Source organism: Mus musculus, chromosome 13, assembly GCF_000001635.26.
Source record: "Mus musculus strain C57BL/6J chromosome 13, GRCm38.p6 C57BL/6J".
Lineage (NCBI taxonomy): Eukaryota > Metazoa > Chordata > Mammalia > Rodentia > Muridae > Mus > Mus musculus.
Window position 1 is genome coordinate 33,149,275 of NC_000079.6, and position 21,280 is coordinate 33,170,554.

The 21,280-nt window shown below is 39.7% G+C and overlaps 1 protein-coding gene across 5 annotated transcripts; it reads right to left on the bottom strand.

Moving 5' to 3' along the window:
• On the bottom strand, window positions 1–10,480 carry Serpinb9c (serine (or cysteine) peptidase inhibitor, clade B, member 9c). Of its 5 annotated transcripts, none has more exons than NM_001164524.1 (7): window positions 10,411–10,480; window positions 8,434–8,611; window positions 7,585–7,722; window positions 7,086–7,203; window positions 5,125–5,267; window positions 2,522–2,677; window positions 1–1,111 (listed from the first exon to the last, which is right to left on the bottom strand). In NM_001164524.1, exons 1-7 carry the CDS (start codon window positions 10,431–10,433, stop codon window positions 704–706), a joined length of 1,164 nt encoding a protein of 387 aa, NP_001157996.1. In that variant the 5' UTR covers window positions 10,434–10,480; the 3' UTR covers window positions 1–703. The 5 variants fall into 5 exon arrangements, with proteins under 5 accessions (NP_001157996.1, XP_006516682.1, XP_006516683.1 ...); XM_006516619.2 differs by lacking the exon at window positions 10,411–10,480 and adding an exon at window positions 9,270–9,374; XM_006516620.1 differs by lacking the exon at window positions 10,411–10,480 and adding an exon at window positions 9,164–9,262.
• Window positions 10,481–21,280: the final 10,800 nt, after the last annotated feature.

Here is a 21,280-nt window from a genome sequence, read left to right on the forward strand (position 1 = left end):
GACAGTGAGAAAACAAAATATATTTTGAAATGAAATTTGAAGACTATACAATTTAACAATTACATTTCATGGTAGAGAAATCAAATACTCAACAAAAGCATGGAGAACATGGTAGTCCAAACTAGTTTTCATAACAGCTGGATAAGTTGAAAGGAGATAGTAAAGATCAGTTGTTAGAAGTTCATACTGTCTCTACCTGTTTGCAAGCCTGACACAGTGTTAGGCACATACCTGATGGGTAGTGAACAGCAAAGAATATAAATGGAAAATTTACATTAGAGACTAGTTATCAAGAAAACTTCAGTAGCAGTCATTGTTCACGGAAGCATTTACTAGGATGTAATCAAGGTAAGGCAAGATATGGCAAGATTCATATGCCAGGAAAGCAGTGTATATAGTTGGCATAGTTTGTGCAGTGAGTCTGACATTTATTCAGGATTACCTTAGAGAACCTTGTAGGCTATCTCGTAGAATATCTTTGGATTCTAAACACAACAGGAAACCAAGCAACTCTGGCTTGCCAAAGGGCACAGATGAGTGTCAGGGTAGGGACAGATAAATGTGGGTGTCAATAGACCAGGCTCCAAACAAGAAAGTGCCCTTATTGTGGAAGGTGCTTTGCCCCTACTTGTCCATTCTCACAGAGCTATAGGAGTATTAAGATGCTGAAGAGAGATCTCTCCTTCACATAGTAAAAGTGTCTTTATGGAAATGAGAACCTGCCACAGAACAGGATGCTGTTGGTTTTGTTGTGCCTGATAAAGAAAAGGAAAGGGTGGTCAGCACAGAAAGTCTGGCCATCATGAGTTTCAGCTGAACATACAGTATCATCAGCTGTGGCTGCTGTAGCTTCTGTGCCTTCTTCATTAACTTCCACAACACACTTTTGAATGAACTTGGACACACACAGGCCTCTCTCTGGAGACATTTCTGATAAGTCAGCCTTGCCCCCTTGGAAAATATCCCCCACTCCCAAGTCCTGAAAGATGGACTCCATGTCATAATAATCTTCCAGTTTAAATTTTGGAAGGAAAACCAAAACTTTAGTGGTCTTCAAATAGTCTGGTTTGGTCCAAGCTGATAACTTCTCAAAAGTGAGATTGCCTTCCACCTGTCAAAACAAAAATAGAAAATTTCAGATTTATAGTGGGGGTCTTATTCAGAGCCACATAGGTACTCCCTGTTCACAGCATCCTCAGTTATCATACAAGGGGCATTGCCTATTCACATGGCCAGTCAATGTGAGGGTCCTACTGTCTGGCCAGCTTGTATGTGGCTTCCCTTGTGGGCATTTAGGCCAAAAAATCCCAGGGTAGAGAGACCTAGCTGTCCTCTCTTAAATCACTTCTGATATATCTTTTATTCAAAAGATGTCCATGTCTACTTGATTATGGTTTAGGTTCTGTTTGTTTTTGTTTTCTTGAACTAGGCTTAGTTTCAAAGATAGCAAATAATTGCTGCTAAAATAACAATTAAAAATTGGAATAGAAAGAACTTGGTGTGAGCCACACCAGAAGGGAGTTCTAACTAGGATAGCTTTTTTTGTGTTTTGTAGACTGTTGGGATTGAATATGAAATTATACTAAAGGTCTCTCATTGTGAACCCTGGTTTGGGAGGCAGCTAAAATTTTAGGCATGATAATGGGTCTAGCTGAATGCAGGAAGTATACAAGAGCTGTACCATGCAAGCTCATCCTTGGTCCTTTGTTCCTTCTTATTTCCCTGGTTTTTGTTGAATAAAATGTCTATTCTTTCACATGCATCTACCACTATGATAATCAATGATGGGGTCAGGTCAGTTGAAATTAGCCCTTTGACTCTATGAGTCAATATAAATAATTTTTCCTCCTGTTATTTATATCAGACCTTTTGTCAGTGATGAAAAACTAATAATACCCCAGAGAAGCAACATCATTGTTAGGGAACTGGATTCTGAGATCTGTGTAGAGCTTCTGCTTACAAAGATCCTTTAGATCATGCACTCTCTACTGTCCACCACTAAGAGCATAGCTCTCACACTGTGAGGAATCCTAGTGCAAGGAAGGACAAGATTGTTAATATATCCTGCTTGACGCTGTCCTCCCCAGGTGCATGCCTCCTCTTCAGATTTGTTGGGTAAACATTCAATATTTTCTGTCTACTTAGTATTCTCAAATATTAAATAAAATACTGACAAAGATCATATGTGTTAATTTATTGAAGGGCTCTATAGGCCAAGCACTGTGCTGTTTGTTTCATGAATTACCCTCAATTTATTGTATCATGCATCCATCTCCAATTTGCATGATGATGTTATATCATGTGGCCAGGTCACACAGTACATATTGAGATTCTTAGTCACAGCTTTGATTCCAGTGAGAGCAAAGAGTTTGAAGCTGGGTTTGTGAGTACCACCCTCTAAAAATGGCAGTTACAAAGGAAAGAACATTGAGTTCTGTTCTAATGAGAAAAGACACCAGGGCAACAGGATTGTTTTTTTATCCATTGAAGACTGTGAATATTACAGCTTTTCCTGTCCCACCTTGCTGAGTTCCACACCATCATCCGGGAGCAGGACCACCAAGCTCAGCTCCTTGCCCTTATAGGGCAGCACCAGCACTTGAACCTGCACCTCATTCACATAGGCGAGCTTAAACATGTCTTCCTGAAACATCATCTGCACTGGTCTTTCCTCATCCTGAATAGAAAAATCCCCAACATAAAAGATATCATTGAGAGAGTTCAAGATTTCCAGATCAACTGCCATTAATTCTGGAATTGTTTACAGCACTCACAGTGAAAACAATATTCTCATTTCAGTGAACACTTAGAAAATGTTTGTCAACATCTTCCTCCTATCATTATACAAGAGATTTGAAGCTGATATGAGCCTGTCTCATTTATGGTTTCTAAAACACCATGAGCAAGAGCAGCTTTGGGAGGAAAGGGTTGTTTATTTCAACTCACAATTCTCAGGTCACATTCTATCTCAGAGCAGGATCCCAGGCAGAAGATATCGAGAAATGCTACTTCTTGACATGACCCCCCATGGCTCTCTTGGCCTGTTTTCTTACACAACTCATGACTACCTGCCCAGGGTTGGTACCACTAACAATTGGCTTGGACCCCACCAAGCATTAGTCAAGAAGAGGTCCAACAGACTTGCCGCCTGGTCTGGTCTGTTTTATTGAGGCAATTTCTCTATGCAGAATCCCTCTTCTCAAATGGTTGTAGTTTGTGTCAGGTTGACAAAAGAAGAACTAGAGCAGGGATTCAGATCAAAAATAAGGTGCCTAATCCAGGAAAAGAAATGTGACATTTAAATGTTAATAGTTATATCCAAATTTGGTCCAATGTTCTATAAATGCTAAGTTCATAGTCATTTATCCCCATATTGGCATAATTGAGAGTTAGTTAAATCTTTAGGAGACTGGGACTAATGTGAGAAGTTCAGTATTGGGGATGGGGTGTCCCTGAAGGGAATTTTGTTACTGCTTTCTGTCTCCTGTGAGGTAAAAAGGGCGTCACTAAATGTTCCCACCATGCTACAAAGCACCACCACAATCTGGAATGATTGGGCCACCTACTCAGACGGAAACCTCTGGAACTGTGAGCCAAAATAAACATTTCCCTTTTAAGTTTCTTATCTCAGATAGTTTGTTACACCAATAGAAATGTAAGCAGATGCAGGATTTTTTCCATTTAATGTGGTTAACCATAATATATGGAAACAGCAAAATCAATTATAACTAACAGAAAAAATCATAAAGGAGATTGGAATGTTTTCATAGAGCTGTGAATGGGTCTATAGAGAGATACATCCTCTCAGAAAACAACCTGGATACAGGAGAATGCCTGCTCAAATGTTCAATATGATTCACAGCCCTTCAGTCCATCACAAAGAAAAAAGCTCAAGATCACAAAGAGTCATAGGTTTAAGGCAGAGCTACATCCTGAAAGCCCATCAAAGAGAAGGAAAATCACAAGTTAAATTACTACAAAATGAGGACTATATGAACAGATTTGCATACTTGTCTGTGATGAAACCAGTCACAAAGGAGGAAATGCTTTTCAATCTATTACATGTTAGGGGCAGTCTCAACAGAACCTCATGTACTTCCTTATAATTTATTGAATGTTCCAGTTCTGATAGTCCAATGATATATTTCATATACAAAATACATGGGAAGATTTTAATTACCGTAGTACATTAAACATTAAAAATTGCTACAGAGTATATGTAATAAAGGTTAAATTTATACATTAGTGAAATTGTTCCTTTACAAAGCTTGAAATACTGCTAACAAAAACGAATAGTGAGATTAATATTCATAAGGTTACAAACATCGTTAAATTGTTTTTATAGAGATGGGGCAAACTTTTCTAATGTCTACTTTAATTCAAATTATACTCCAATTAAGACTGAGATTTACTTACTCATTTTTAATATAAGAAAACTATGACTACTGCTTAATAATAATAAGTTGACGAATAATTTAAAATGCTTGTAAAACTAAAAATTACTCTGTTAAATAAGTGTTTGTATATTACTTTCTATATTGCACCATAACCCATACATATGCTACATTACACTAATGACTAAGTTTCTGAATTATTCAACTTAAAGATTTAGAGTAAGGTAGAAACAGTAGTTTTATGAGAAATGATCAAAAGTAGTATGAGAAGCCGGGCGTGGTGGTGCACGCCTTTAATCCCAGCACTCAGGAGGCAGAGGCAGGCGAATTTCTGAGTTCGAGGCCAGCCTGGTCTACAAAGTGAGTGCCAGGACAGCCAGGGCTACACAGAGAAACCCTGTCTCGAAAAACCAAAAAAAAAAAAAAAAAAAAAAAAAAAAAAAAAAATAGCAGTATGAGTTACCAATAGAATACAAAATCACACAGGAAGCAACTATTCCTTATTCTTATCATTTTCCTATGGAGTTTAACCTTTCAGTCAGAAATATAAGTCTCAAATGGTGTTCTGGTATTTCATGATATCTTTCTTCTCAGGCTGAGAGTCAATCCTAGCACTCCATAAAAAATATGCTATCTCTACTAGTGAGCCATGAGCTTCAAATTCATAATTAAAGCTTTCCATTCAATTTCCTTGTAACACTGGCACGAGCTACTAGATACTATTGCTTACCTTGTTTATTTTAAAGGGCATTTTCCTGGTGGACTTTATGTCAAACTGGTGATGCCATCTTCCTTTGAAATATAAGGCATTGACAAGTACAAGCCTGGTCTCTGAATCAACCGAGCCACTTGACAACAATTCTGGAATTTTCCCTTTTGATAAAGCAGAGATTTAATTCATATTCCCTTTATATATGTGAGACATAAAGTCATATGACATTTGGGCAGACCCAAGCATCACATTTCCAAATTTGCTGAATGTATACAAACATATTAAAAATAAATCTAAGCAAAACATCCCCCTTTTTGTGACTCAAGATAATGCATATCAAGGTGAGGATGGTGAAAGACTTTTAAGTCCCTCAAGGAAAGCAGGTTTTGGAAAAGTAGAAAAAGACACTCTAGGGTGGAGGAAAAAACAAGCAGAAAATCTGGAAAGGGATTAGGAGTGAACCTGAGGTAGCTAATGTTAGTTCTCATCTTGGAATCATCTAAGAGACAAGTGTGTGGGAGGATCTGTGAGGAAACTTCCAAGAAAGAGGAACTAAAGGATAGTAAACGCTCTGAGTGGCCAATCCAATGCCGTTCTGCCAGATATACAGTTCTGGGAGAGCAGTAGTACTGCTTTTCTCTGCCTGCCCTCAGACCCTTTTGGTAAGTGCACTACTGAAACTGCTGAGTCTGCCAATTTTACCTGAATCTGGAACCAAGTAGCTTTGGCCATTATGAGGATGAAGACTAGTGGATCTGCAGAATTTTCTAGGCTTTTCTTGTCAGACTTAGACTATGGAGGTCTCCAGGCTTCTAGACTGACTGGCTAATAGATTCTGAGCTTCATCGCATGCAGAAGGTCAATCTGTGTTGTGTCTGCTAATTTACTAAACACCTTCTAAGTTATATATTCATTCAGTTTCTCTGTAGAACCTGACTAATACACTAATGTTTAATCAAATTCTCTTTAGGAACTTCATGGTCATGACCAGGTCTTAAATACCACAATATGACAGAGACTCAAAGGTAGAAAGTATTATATGTCCGAGGAATTCCACAATTTGGAGTGCTGTCCATCACTTGAAGAGATGATGGAGGTAAGAAGACAGATTCCTTTCTAATGTATTAAGAGATATCCTTCCAATAATCAATCGTTTATTGTATGCTAACATACAATATCAAAGTTCACAAGAGATAAAGACTCTAACAAGAAATGGGCAAAGAATTGCTGAGTCTTTAAGAAAAGATTCTCATTCTTTACTCCCTGTTAGCAGAAATAGGAAAGTACCTAGTGATACAGAGAGATCAGAATGTTTCAGATATCAGATAATGCTTTCAATGCTCTCATCTACCAAGACCTGTTCAACCCCAAATTTGATGTTCTCTTAGGCCAATATGACTGAGGCTTTGATAAATTGTGTTCAATTGAAATCAAGTCCAGTTTCATCAAATATAAGTACGGGAACTAAACTAGAAAATTTGGAAGCAGAAACATGACTCCTTTGCAAAGGTAAATATGGTGAGACCTGAGACAATGTAGACTGTAGGAAAAAGAAGCCTCTAGGCAGGATTAGAAAGTTCTATCCACAAATCTACTTTTCAGAGATGGCAGAGGCACAGGACCTGTGAATACTGGAGACCAGCCATATCTTCTAATGTAAACTGTTAGACTGGAAATCTGGCCCATGAGTTCTCACCATATTTGCATCAGACCCTCTGCTGTCCTAAAGAAATACAGAAACAACTGCGTATTTATAATCTAGTTGTCTGAGTAGAACCTCCATGAATTCACTGAGCTCTAAATTATACCATGTGGCCTATATAGGCTGAATTACCTTGACTCAGAAATAATGGTGAGATTAGTCTATGGTGTGTGTGTGGAGGGGAGGGGGGAGGAAATTATGAGAAATTGGAGGGAAGGAGGAAGGGGTGGATAGAAGGGACAAAAATATGGAGTGTGAATCAACTTGAAATTCTCACCTTTTGTATTTTTGCAGACCCATGTGTTTATGTGATTCCTGGCCTCCTCTGGAGCCTTGGTGAAGGGGAGGTGCTCCATCTCCCAGTGATAGAACTGAAGACAGGGCTCCTTAAATGTCTTTGCAGGAAAAAAATGTTGTGAGGTAACACTGCAAAATAAAATGTCTGCAAGCTCTTCAACCTTCTGATTGATATTGCATTAAAAACAAAACTAAAATTAGTACAGATGCTACTTAAACAAAAACATCTTTATGTTCTATGCCTTTGCAAATGGGAATTACTTCTGAGGGATGTTAGGTAGCTGGATCTCACTATGAAGCATAGCCTGGCCTAGAACTCCCGACCCTCCTGAGCTTTTCTGAATGTAGGTATTCTAAATGTGAACCTTCATATTGGCTAGTATGTGATCGTTAGTTTTCTCAAATCCTCTAGGGTCCTTCTCCTGTGATCTATCCAAGTATTTGAATACAATTGTTATCATTCTACTAATAGAACTTACTGGGAGGAATTCACAAGTGTTCTCTGCAAAGAGCCTATTGGCCATTCTGAAGGTGTACTTTCTGGTTGGCTTCTTCAGGATATTGAGAATCCACAGGAAGCTCTGATGAATGTCTATTGCTGTGTTTAAGCCAATTGCCTGTGAAGGGAAAGACAAACATGAACTCAATTATGAAACAATTTGGTTGCAAATGGAGTTTACAAGCTGAAGAGATAGCTCAGACAGTGGTGTATAGGAGGCTCTGATCAAAGCAGCTTGTTAATGGAACAATTAAAAGCAGGAATTGATCTCCTTTGCCAATGAATAATTATAAGTCTGTTGCTCAGAAAACATGAAAGATTTCAACAACCCATGTTTAAAATAATTCCAACATTTTTCACATTGCAGTCCTCAGGACTGACACTAGGACCTAAGGTGGACAAGAGTTCTGCACCTCCATGATAAAATTAAAACAAATCAATAAAACAACAATAATGACAACATCAGCAATAAAACAACATTTCATTTGAAATTAACTCCCTCAGGCTACCCTTTAACTATGTATCCTCTTACTTCAGTCTCTTTCATATTTGGAATTAAAGGCCTATGCCAATAGTACAAGCATGGGATTTTTTGTACCATTTTCTCAGTGTAGCCTGGATAAAATTTTGAGAGTTCCCTTTATTTTATTACTCAGGAAAATTCATTACCTTACAGAAGTTATTGGCAGAGACTGCCTTCCTTCTTAGCCTCTGCTCCATGAAACATATTCCTACCTAGGTGAATATATTCCTTCCATTCTTTCTCAACAGCTCTTATGCATGCGAAATAGATGTGGGGGTGGGGCTGGGGATTTGACAGGCAACTTACCTCAGATATCTGGATTTCGGTGTTTCCTTTCACTCCCAAAAGGAACATAGCTAGAGCAGAGGAGATGTTGATGGGAGAATAGCATACATTTTTGGAAGGGTTGTTATTACATAACATCCTTAAAAGATTGACGGCAAAGGTGCCATTTGCTTCATACACAATATTCAGGAAGGGTGGTCTAGAGGCAAAGGAGGAAAAAAAAAACACTCAACACACCACTGAATTATCACTGTTTTGAAGCAGAGAAATAAGGGACTATACTTCTGGTTGTCATTTTATAGCTTATATGCACTATAAATTGAATTTTAAAAATTCACTTTGAGTCAAGGTACTTTCAATTTTAAAATTATTAGATACATCTGGTCTTGATATCAGATCTAGTATCTAGACAGGTATTGTCTCTGCACATATAGAAGGAAAGCTCAATAAGAATTCATAACAGAACACAGATGAAAGAGGTGTGGCTTCAGTTCTCTTCCATACAGACCAACTCCTCTCTTCTCAAGGTGGAGATGAGAATAAAGAAAAGGAGGAAGAAAAGACAAAGCAATAAAGACAACATTCAGGAGATCTAAGTCCTTTAGCATGGTTTCACCAACTCGCCATTCTGGACTCTGCCCGTGAAGAACCTTCCTGCGTTAGCCATGAAGCAGTAGACAGTAACACCCATCTTCAGGTGTGACAGGAAAGACACTGAGATACTGAATGAGACCGGAAGACAGGCTGATACCATCTACTCTGCCGTGCTGCTGGGAATAGTCCCCTGCAGTGGCTGCTCAGGGGACCTTGCATCAGCTGCAGGCACAAGGACGACTTTTATCTTGAGCACGCCTCACCTCCGGATTGAATGCACAGCTTGGCCCAGACTGTGACTGCTCCGGACACCTTAATGCAGTTCTGAGTCACTGTGCATCCTGTGCCTGTGCTCTCACTGTCATATGACCCTTTAACCCTGAAAGTATGTTCTGGAATGTTTTCTACTGTGGTAAAGTGCAGATCACATAGCCTAGGGAACTTCGGATCTCTCAATCACACACTTCTTCCCACTCCTCAGACAGGAACACAGCATCCTGAGAGTACTTAGATCCTCTGGACTCTACTCTTAAGTCGCCCAGGGCACTGGTGGAAAGATGGGGTTGCTTTCTTTTAATGACCTACCCTCTGGTTGGTCCTTTCACCTGACCCAGCTTCCACCCCTTCATTCCTGCCCATTCTTATGCCACTTTAAAGTTGCTTCTAAGTCCTTGAAGTGCTGTTTACTACACCTAGAAGGTCACCTAACATATACCTGTCACTGAATTCAATCTTCTCACCCTTCCCACCTTCACTGGTACAGGACAACTTCAGGACCTCTGCTGTCCTATCCTAGCAAAGGTTCTCCACCCCAGGTCTTCTCATTGCCCCTACTATAGTCTTTCTCATGATGGCTGTTTTTTCCACCTTACTAGGAGCTCTGTGAAGGCAGGGGACAATGCAGGTACTCCAAGTCTAATCATCGAGAAGCATGATTAAGACAAAGATAAGGGTCCGGGGTTCAGTTCACATGTTTAACTTATTTTTTAAATGGTAATGAAGAGTCAGACTAGAGCCATCTGATCTTTAAAGGGCACAGAAGTAAGAGACATTATTTGGCAGATCATTAAAGAGAAGTTGGATGTAGTCAAATGGACTAGGTGGTAAGACCTGAGAGAAAGCAAGAAAAGGATGGTAGGTAGGCCACTGAGATTCTGTAGCACTTATGCCTAATACAGATGGGCCAATACAGTTCTAGGACCCAGCCTTAAAACAATCTTCACAACCATTGGGCAACTGGGGTCTCTAGAGGAGTCACCACTCCAAATCTTCACCAGATACCACCTTCCCACTCTCTATTTTCCTAACTCAAGCTTTGGTGTTCCATCTCCTGCACTCAGCCCAGACTTTCTAAGGATGGTCTTCAGGAGTCCCACAGCTCTGGGTTGAGCAAGGTGCTCTTACCTTCCAACTTTGTGGCCTCCCATTGTATTCGAGTCTTGATGCTACTGGAGTGCAGCTTAACTGCCTACCCTGTTCAGACAGTCCTTTCATTTACTGCAGAGCAAGGACGTCATGCTCAGTGCCCGAGGCAAGAGGTGGAGAGGACATTCCTGACCTCATCCAGCTCCACAAGGTAGAGTTAGATGGGGGTTGGGGAATACCTAGGCTCTGAGAGAAAGTAAAACTGGTAGGATCCTTGAATCTCTGGCTTTCAGGGAACCAAGGGAGAATAGTGGTTCTAATTGATTGCAAGGCTCTGTCCCTGTGCGGGATTTAGGTATGAAAGTATTTGCTCCAGGTGTCCTGTCAGGTCTACACTTGGCCAAGCAAATGTAAAGAATCCTGGTGCTAAGTTCCCACAGAGATTTTTGCAACTATTGGGGCATTTCCTCTTCTATTGGAGGAATCCTTGTAAAATGACAGAAATTTCCTCTGAGACAAATTAGATCAGGATGCTGTGTCCTCCATCCAAGGACAAGGCATATTCTATTTGCATCTTCCCCAAAAGAGAATACCTCTTCTCTCTTTTTTTTAACTTGGCAATTCTTTGGTGCTTCAACTTCTTTAACTTTTAAAACTAAAATAATGTAGTTTATTTTTATTCTACCTGAATATATGTCTTTGTATCAAATGCATGATGCTGTCACAGAAGCCAGAAGCCAGCATAAAATTTTCTGGACTCCAGTGTTTCTTAGATTCATGGGTCATTTTCCCACCTGGCCAAGATGATGGTAGCTTAGGAACTATCTGAGGACAAGTGCATTTGTTTCAGATGCTTGATCTGAAGGTATTGCTGATTTGTCCATTAAGACATTCATTCTGTGACTTTGAGTATACTTTCAAAGCTGTATGGCAGTTACACCTAGTTAATATCTAAATCCTGAGATTACTGGGGGGAAAAGCTCACTCTGTTTACATCATCACACATCTAGTTCTCTCTGTAAATGTTAGGGCTTTATTTCCCTGAGCCTGAGAGCTCACTCAATTTCAAACTATCTGTGGTGCACTCAGCCTAGAAAAGGTTTCCACTCCAAATGTGCCCTTTGTGAATTTTGGATGGGCAACTTTTCACCAATATCTTCCTCCCTGAAGCATTGCAGTGGTACACTTTGTTTTCTCCAGAGTGCATATCTTCTTCTGCTGGGCTTTGGGTTCTGTCAAGAAGCTGCTCACACAACTTGCCTTCTAACCCCTGACACAACAAGGAGTGACATCAGCTGAAGGACTTATGGCTTTCTTACTCATCTGGCCTGAGGAAAGGCTTGGCACAACATCTGCTTCCTCAGTCTCCTGTTCTCCACTTGCAGAAGAGAATTGAATCTCCTATACCTTGTAGCTTTTTCTATTCCTCTGCTCTGTCCAACAACCAGTCTGACCATCTCCTGTCTTAACTTGTACTCTTGAGGCCACTTTTCCATCTGGTCCTCCATCACTGAAGCAGCTGGCTAATTTCTTTCTTTTTTTTAAAATATTTTTTTATTAAGTATTTTCCTCAATTACATTTCCAATGCTATCCCAAAAGTCCCCCATACCCTCCCCCCCCCCCACTTTCCTACCCACCCGTTCCCACTTTTTGGTCCTGGCGTTCCCCTGTACTGGGGCATATAAAGTTTGCGTGTCCAATGGGCCTCTCTTTCCAGTGATGGCCCACTAGGCCATTTTTTGATACATATGCAGCTAGAGTCAAGAGCTCCGGGGTACTGGTTAGTTCATAATGTTGTTGCACCTACACAGTTGCAGATCTCTTTAGCTCCTTGGATACTTTCTCTAGCTCCTTCATTGGGGACCCTGTGATCCATACAATAGCTGACTGTGAGCATTCACTTATGTGTTTGCTAGGCTCTGGCCTAGTCTCACAAGAGACAGCTATATCAGGGTCCTTTCAGCAAACACTTGCTAGTGTATGCAATGGTGTCATCGTTTGGAGGCTAATTATGGGATGGATCCCTGGATATGGCAGTCTCTAGATGGTCCATCCTTTTGTCTCAGCTCCAAAATTTGTCTCTGTAACTCCTTCCATGGGTGAGTGTTCCCAATTCTAAGAAGGGGCAAAGTGTCCACACTTTGGTCTTCGATCTTCTTCAGTTTGATTTGTTTTGCAAATTCTATCTTATATCTCAGGTATACTAAGTTTCTGGGCTAATATCCACTTATCAGTGAGTACATATCATTTGAGTTCTTTTGTGATTGTGTTACCTCCCTCAGGATGATGCCCTCCAGGTCTAACCATTTGCCTAGGAATTTCATAAATTCATTCTTTTTAATAGCTGAGTAGTACTCCATTGTGTAAATGTACCACATTTTCTGTATCCATTCCTCTGTTGAGGGGCATCTGGGTTCTTTCCAGCTTCTGGCTATTATAAATAAGGCTGCTATGAACATAGTGGAGCATGTGTCCTTCTTACAGGTTGGGACATCTTCTGGATATATGCCCAGGAGAGGTATTGTGGGATCCTCCTGTAGTACTATGTCCAATTTTCTGAGGAACCGCCAGACTGATTTCCAGAGTGGTTGTACAAGCTTGTAATCCCACCAACAATGGAGGAGTGTTCCTCTTTCTCCACATCGTCAGTATCTGCTGTCACCTGAATTTTTGATCTTAGCAATTTTGACTGGTGTGAGATGGAATCTCAGGGTTGTTTTGATTTGCATTTCTCTGATGATTAAGGATGCTGAACATTTTTTCAGTTGCTTCTCTGCCATTCGGTATTCCTCAGGTGAGAATTCTTTGCTTAGCTCTGAGCCCCATTTTTTAATGGGGTTATTTGATTTTCTGAAGTCCACCTTCTTGAGTTCTTTATATATATTGGATATTAGTCCCCTATCTGATTTAGGATAGGTAAAGATCCTTTCCCAAACTGTTGTTGGCCTTTTTGTCTTATTGACGGTGTCTTTTGCCTTGCAGAAGCTTTGCAGTTTCATGAGGTCCCATTTGTCAATTCTCGATCTTACAGCACAAGCCATTGCTGTTCTATTTAGGAATTTTCCCCCTGTGCCCATATCTTCGAGGCTTTTCCCCACTTTCTCCTCTATAAGTTTCAGTGTCTCTGGTTTTATGTGGAGTTCCTTGATCCACTTAGATTTGACCTTAGTACAAGGAGATAGGAATGGATCAATTCGCATTCTTCTACATGATAACCACCAGTTCTGCTAGCACCATTTGTTGAAAATGCTGTCTTTCTTCCACTGAATGGTTTTAGCTTCCTTGTCAAAGATCAAGTGACCATAGGTATGTGGGTTCATTTCTGGGTCTTCAATTCTATTCCATTGGTCTACTTGTCTGTCACTATACCAGTACCATGCAGTTTTTATCACAATTGCTCTGTAGTAAAGCTTTAGGTCAGGCATGGTGATTCCACCAGAGGTTCTTTTATCCTTGAGAAGAGTTTTTGCTATCCTAGGTTTTTTGTTATTCCAGATAAATTTGCAGATTGCTCTTTCTAATTTGTTGAAGAATTGAGTTGGAATTTTGATGGGGATTGCATTGAATCTGTAGATTGCTTTTGGCAAGATAAATTAACTAGGGAAGCAGATAACCAGGCCTGATCAGGGGCACAAGTCCCTTCCAGTCCAATCCAGCACCGGGATTCCTTGCCCGTGGAGTCTCCAGACACCCGAAAGGACCCACACAGGATCCCCCACAGGATCTTAAGACCTCTGGTGAGTAGAACACAGCGTCTAATTTCTATCTTCATCTTTGTCCTTGTATCCTCTGATGAAGTGTCTCCATTCTATTCTGCTTCTCCTTTTCCTTCTCACTGCTCTATCCAGAGTCTTCCCTGCTATTCTCTGTTTCAATCCATATAATTTTCTTTTTGGCTGGAAAGTTCTGGGGTTTTCTCCAATGTAGTTTCTCCATGTAGTCTGTTAGAACATGGGTCTATTTTTTAAAGCAGTGCTCACTCTACAGAACACAAATTCTGCAGCAACACTCTTCTATGTATACATCAACTTCCTTCATCATGTTACTGGCATCATTCTCAATCTACTTCCTGCTTGATGGCACATGGTCCTTATTCTTCTCTCACGTTCATTTTGGTCAAAAATCTACCATATTGTTGCTGCTTGGGACTTGTAACCCACAAATCTCCAGCAGTTGCCCTCATGTCAACCACTACCAAAGTACTGGACCTTGTTTTTATAAATAAATAATGACTCTAGACAAGCTTTAAATATGTATTGTATTTTGGCAAGATAAAACCATAATTGTAAGACCATTAAGACATGACTTATACTGCGAATAAGGTTTTTATAAGATTCCAAGGAAGCTGCAGGTTTATTTCTGGAAGAAAAATAAAGACTATGTATGCTCAGGCTGTAAGCATGATTGCTGTTTTACTGTTATTGTTTCAAATATTTCTACATATGGAACAAGCACTGTGTGAATGCCTGTAACCTTCACAGAAACTGTTTATTTGGAGGGGAAGAGTATTAATCAGACCCAGGGGTGAAGGACGTCATTCCTCTCAAGAATCTTCACAACTTTCTGTGCTGTGTTAAGAAGGTATCTCTCAGACATTTGTTTTGTGACTGTCAAGAGATACTAATGACAATATTAACTATAATTAGTTTTTATTCAATTGATCAATATTATATTGGTTCTATATTTTATCTACTATTAATTTTATTATAAATATTCATGCATAAATTTATAGAGATGTACATTCAGTATTGGGGATCATATCATCATCATCATCAATCATCATCATATTGCTAGTGAATTGCATGACACAGGATTCTTCACTCTGCACTCTGGTTATCTTTTCATCTCTATGGTAAATTCTAAGTCCTCTCAAGACTGAAGATCATTCTTACACCCTATGCACCTGCCTGGTGAACATGCCATGTCTGTGAGATGTGATTAATGGAACACTTCTCTTATCCATTGTCACAGCCCTGGTCAGTCTCTTTTTAGAACCTGAATGGTCTCTGTTAAGAAAACCCCCTTTCATGCCTCCATTGCTCCCACTTAAGTCCTTTTACTCTAAAGAAATCATCAGAGACTTCATTGGTTCACTGGGATTCTTGCCATGAGAACATGGAAAACCAAGAACCTGAGTTGATAGAGCTAAGAGTCAAGGTATGGCCCTGATTTCAGTGTCCCATTGCTGTTTGACTATACTCTGTCCTTCAAAGTGGTAAGACAAGTTAGGAATCTCTTTTTGGGAGACAGTTTTCCTCTGAAATGCTCTTGGATTTTGCTTTTATCAGCATGGATTCCCAGGTAAATGGCAAGTCACTGAGGAACAATGTTAAATGGTTGTTAGTCAAAGACTCTTTAGATTATCCTCATTCTTTTTCAGGCAGCCCAGGTACATTTTCCTCTTGGTTATAACATCCAAATCTTAGGGTATGATAGGCTTGTGTCTGAACAAATGGCATGCAAAAAATACAACTGGATCTACTTGTCTGTCATTGTACCAGTACCATGCAGTTTTTATTACAATTGCTCTGTAGTAAACCTTGAGGTCCGGGATGGTGATTCCACCAGAGGTTCTTTTATTGTTGAGAATAGTTTGTGCTATCCTAGGTTTTATGTTATTCCAGATGAATTTGCAAATTGCCCTTTCTAACTCAGTGAAGAATTGAGTTGGGATTTTGATGGGGATTGGATTGAATCTGTAGATTGCTTTTGGCAAGATAGCCATTTTTACTATATTAATCCTGCCAATCCATGAGCATGAGATATCTTTCCATCTTCTGAGATCTTCTTTTATTTCTTTCTTAAGAGCCTTGAAGTTCTTACCATACAGATCTTTCACTTCTTTAGTTAGAGTCACACCAAAGTATTTTATTTGTGACTATTGAGAAGGGTGCTGTTTCCATAATTTCTTTCACAGCCTGTTGATCTTTTGCATAAAGGTCACTGATTTGTTTGAGTTAATTTTATATCCATCTACTTCAATGAAGTTGTTTATCAGGTTTAGAAGTTCTCTGATGGAATTTTGGGGTCAGTTATATATACTATCATATCATCTGCAAATAGTGATATTTTGACTTCTTCCTTTCCAATTTGTATCCCTTTGATATCTTTTTGTTGTCTAATTGCTCTGGCTGGGACTTCAAGTACTATATTGAATAGGAAAGGAGAAAGTGGGCAGCCTTGTCTAGTCCCTGATTTTAGTGGCATTGCTTCAAGTTTCTCTCCATTTAGTTTGATGTTGGCTATTAGTTTGATGTATATTGCTTTTACTATGTTTAGGTATGGGCCTTGAAGTCCCGATCTTTCCAAGACTTTTACCATGAATGGGTGTTGGAGTTTGTCAAATGCTTGCTCAGCATCTAATGAGAAGATAATGTGTTTTTTGTCTTTGAGTTTTTTTTACTAGAAACTTAGACTACCCAAGATACATTTGCAAAAACCATGAAACTCAAGAAGAAGGAAGACCAAAGTGTTAGTACTTCCATTCTTCCTAGAACGGGGAACAAAATACCCATGGAAGGAGTTACAGAGACAAAGTTTGGAGCAGAGACTGAAGGAATGACCATCCAGAGACTGCCCCACCTGGGGATCCATCTCATAAACAACCACCAAGTCCAGACACTATTGCAGATGCCAACAAGATTTTGCTGACAGTAGCCTGATATAGCTGTCTCCTGAGAGGCTCTGCCAATGCTTGACCAATACAGAAGTGGATGCCCACAGTCATCCATTAAATGGAGCACAGAGTCCTCAATGAAGGAGCTAGAGAAAGTATCCAAGGAACTAAAGGTGTTTGCAGCCCTATAGGAGGAACAACAATATGAACTAACCAGTACCCCAGAGCTCCCTGGGACTAAACCACCAATCAAAGAAAACACGTGGTGGGACTCGTGGCTCTAGTTGCATATGTAGCAGAGAATGGCCTAGTTGGTTATCAATGGGAAAAGAGGCCCTTGGTCCTGTGAAGGTTCTATGCCCCAATATAGGGGAATGCTAGGGCCAGGAAACAGAAGTGAGTGGGTTGTGAAACAGGGGGAAGGGGTAGAGGATAGGGGATTTTTGGAGGAGAAACTAGGAAAGGGTATAACATTTGAAATGTAAATAAAGAAAATATCTAATAATAATAATAAAAAGAATACAAGTGGAAACGAAGTTTCAAACACATCCAGTTAGTGTCAGGAGACAGGCGTCAGAAACATTTTTCTAGAATCACTTGGCTTTGATTACTTTGAGTCAGTGTTTGTCTGTGAAATCTCTTCTTGTTGGTTTGAGATAGGATATCATCTTGAATCCTAGGCTGTCCTCAAGCTTTTGATCCTCCTACTTTAACTACCTAAGCATTGGGGTTATAAGCAAGTTATATATTGTCAGAGGTCAAACATTGTTAGTTTTCTCACTGGCCCCCTTATTCAGTTTTAACCTATAAATTCTTTTGTAAAGAAAAAAATTAATCTTAGTCTTAGAATATGGTCATCGTTAAATATTCTGAAAAATGAAAGCATAATGGTTTATTATTGTAACACCTACTAAGATCTGCTAAACCATAAATACATGATGGTGGAAACACAAGTCACACAACTTCAACATTTCCAAAACGTGTAATAAGCTGAAGTACTAAAATTGTTACCCAGTCTAAGGGAAGAATGGTCATAGTTGAGAAAATGAAGTACAGAGAAAGCCTTATGAAATTGCATTTGAATAAAAAATTGCATTTCTTTCTCTAAGATACTTCACACTAAGCAGCTGTAACTCGACAGTATATCCTATTTCCATTTATTAGGATTCCTTTCCCTAAAAGGACTAGATCTAAAAGGAAGATGAAAACACAGAAATTTCCATGTGTTAGGACTGTGTACTGCTTTGTTCAAAACAGCCAAAGAGTGATAAATTACTCATTCAAAATAAAGAGTATTGATAATGAAAGTAAGCACTGTTGGGAATTAGTATTTATAAATATAAATTTATTTTTAAATACATATAATATAATATAATTAAAATAAACACTAATTTGTAAGCATATGAGCCTCCTTAAAGGAAGTTATTTCAGTTCAGAAGAAACAGCTATTTCAAAGAAAGCCAGAGGACCTATTCAGATCAATTCAGTGTTCACCCTTGCTCTCCCTGAAAAGAGAGTCCAGAGATTATTTTGTTGCACATAGTGGCATATAGAACAGCATTTAATGATGCTCCCAAGGATACACACAAATGTGCTCACAGCCAGATGTAAAGACAAGGACAGAGCCCTTCAAGAGATCTATAAATTGCCCTAGTCTCAAACTTCATCCACCTGAGCTTTTCTTATGACCCAAGGTTCTAATACCTGGTTCAGATATTTAAAAAAAAGACACCACACACACACACACACACACACACACACACACACACACACACACACTGAATACACTCATTAGACCATTCAAACTGCAGCAAGTTGATTGTACAAGGTTGAAATGAAGACAAGAGAATGAGCAAGCACACTGCCAGGAATGGTGTGTTTGTCTGTGTCCATGGAGAGAGGGGGGATGTGTTTGTTTTAAAAACTCAGGGCTACTCACTCTGTAGCACTGTTTTGCCTGTAGTTCAGTTTGTGTACCAGACTAGGTTTGAACTCACAGAGATATACTTACTTCTGTGTCCTGAGTACTGGGATAAAATAGGCTTGAACCACCTGATCAGGTATCTAGTTGTAAATTTTTGTATGCCAAACTGGCATAAACATCATTGTAAGTCAAAGAAACAATTTGAGAATGAAAAGAGAATGTTCATGGCTCAGAATTGAACCTGCTACAAGTGGAAAAAAAATCAAGAATTTTTTGATTGGGAAGGGAAGGAAGGCCAAAGTTTAGGATTCAGAATATGAACTGCTTCTGGGATCCCAGTCTATGCTGCCTGCCTAGAGTTAGCTTCAATCACCTGAGAAACAGAACCACTCTAGTTAGCCATCAGGAAGAAAGAATAGACAGAAAGGGGGCTTTCTGCTAATCTTTCTTCCTTTTCTTGCTTGGTACTGTAAGCTTACACTTCTCCATGGTATGCTCAAGGGGAAGGTATTAATTGTAGATATGAAAAGACAACATCAAAGCTATCTAGAAGAACCCAGAGAGACATATACTAGTATAGTAAACATGGACAGCAGAGCTGAATCTAGCTATGAAAGAAGCAGGAGCAGAGCAGAGAGATAGGGAGTGGGAGAGTGTGGAAGAGCAGAGAGAGGGAGGAGGAAGAAAAAAAGAGGAAGAGCCCAAGAGTATACTTAAGGAGATAGCAGAGCTGAACACTAGAGTTTTAAAAAGAATAAGTGAAACTCAAGAAGAACGAAGACCAAAGTGTGGACACTTTGCCCCTTCTTAGAATTGTGAACAAAACACCCATGGAAGGAGTTACAGAGACAAAGTTTGGAGCTGAGACGAAAGGATGGACCATCTAGAGACTGCCATACCTGGGGATCCATCCCATAATCAGCCTCCGAATGCTGACACCATTGCATACACTAGCAAGATTTTGCTGAAAGGACCCTGATATAGCTGTCTCTTGTGAGGCTATTCTTGGGCCTAGCAAATACAGAAGTGGATGCTCACAGACAGCTATTGGATGGAACACAGGGCCCCCAATGGAGGAGCTAGAGAAAGTACCCAAGGAGCTAAAGGGATCTGCAACCCTATAGGTGGAACAACAATATGAACTAACCAGTACCCCCGGAGCTCGCATCTCTAGCTGCATATGTATCAGTGGAAAGAGAGGCCCATTGGTCTTGCAAACTTTATATGCCCCAGTACAGGGGAACGCCAGGGCCAAGAAGTGGGAGTGGGGGGTGGAGGAGAGTGGTGGGGGAGGGCATGGGGGGCTTTTGGGATAGCATTGGAAATGTAAATGAGGAAAATACCTAATAAAAAAAAGGGGGGAAAAAAGAAGAAGCTCCTGATATGGAGTTTAGGGTAAGGAAGGAGTGGAGAACACCTGAGAACAGACAGCATGTCTGGAACTCTGGAATTTTCCACATGGTCTCTTTTTTCTCCAAAATAACATCTTTGAGACTTAATATTTCATGAATAAGTGTCTAGGCCTAAAGCACTCACTTGATTTCTGAGTAGCTTATAACATAATTATGCATTTATTCTACTTTAAGTTTCACCATGTGTTTGGTTACTTTTCCTCAGTTTCATGAGACTGTCTCCTTTAGCATTAGGGGTGACTCTCCCCACACCTGTTTTTCAAAATTCTATCTCTCTCTTCAGGACTTCTCACCTTTTTATCCTGCCTCATCTCATTGACCATCAGCTTTTTATTGACAAGTGATGCTTCCACACAGTACATAAAGTTTCTTTCTACTGATGCCAGCATGGACTTGGAAATATGTAACAGTGTATTGTGACACTGAGGGAGACTAGAGCTCAATGTACTTTGATATACTAATAGGTACCAAAGATATTAATTTTCCCCTTCTGCCTTTTGAATTTGCAAAAATGGAGTTTCCTTTGGACCTGACACTGACAATGTCTTTTTGGTTCAGCTTCAGAGACTACTTCTTTCTTTAATTTTTTTTTTTGTTGGTTTGTTTGTTTTAGTTTTGGCATGTCTTTTGGTCAATCTCTACCACAGATTACTCCATGTTCATCAAAAACAAGGCCAGAGATCATCACTTGTCTGTCCTCAAAGGAAGAGTAGGAGAGTCAGTCTAGAAAGCCATCCTCTACTTTGAAGTATAGGCTTCTTCTATTAGGTAATATAGAGGGCTATAGAGATAGACTCTAGCCCTCATCTCATGCCTACCCTTTAGATAGATAATCGAAGGATACATGCTACAGAAGGTAACAAAGATTGGTAAAGATTAGGGCCATGCAATTTCACTAATAACTGAAACTGGTATTTGTTTTGGTCCATCATCTATTGCTGTGAAGTGACACTATG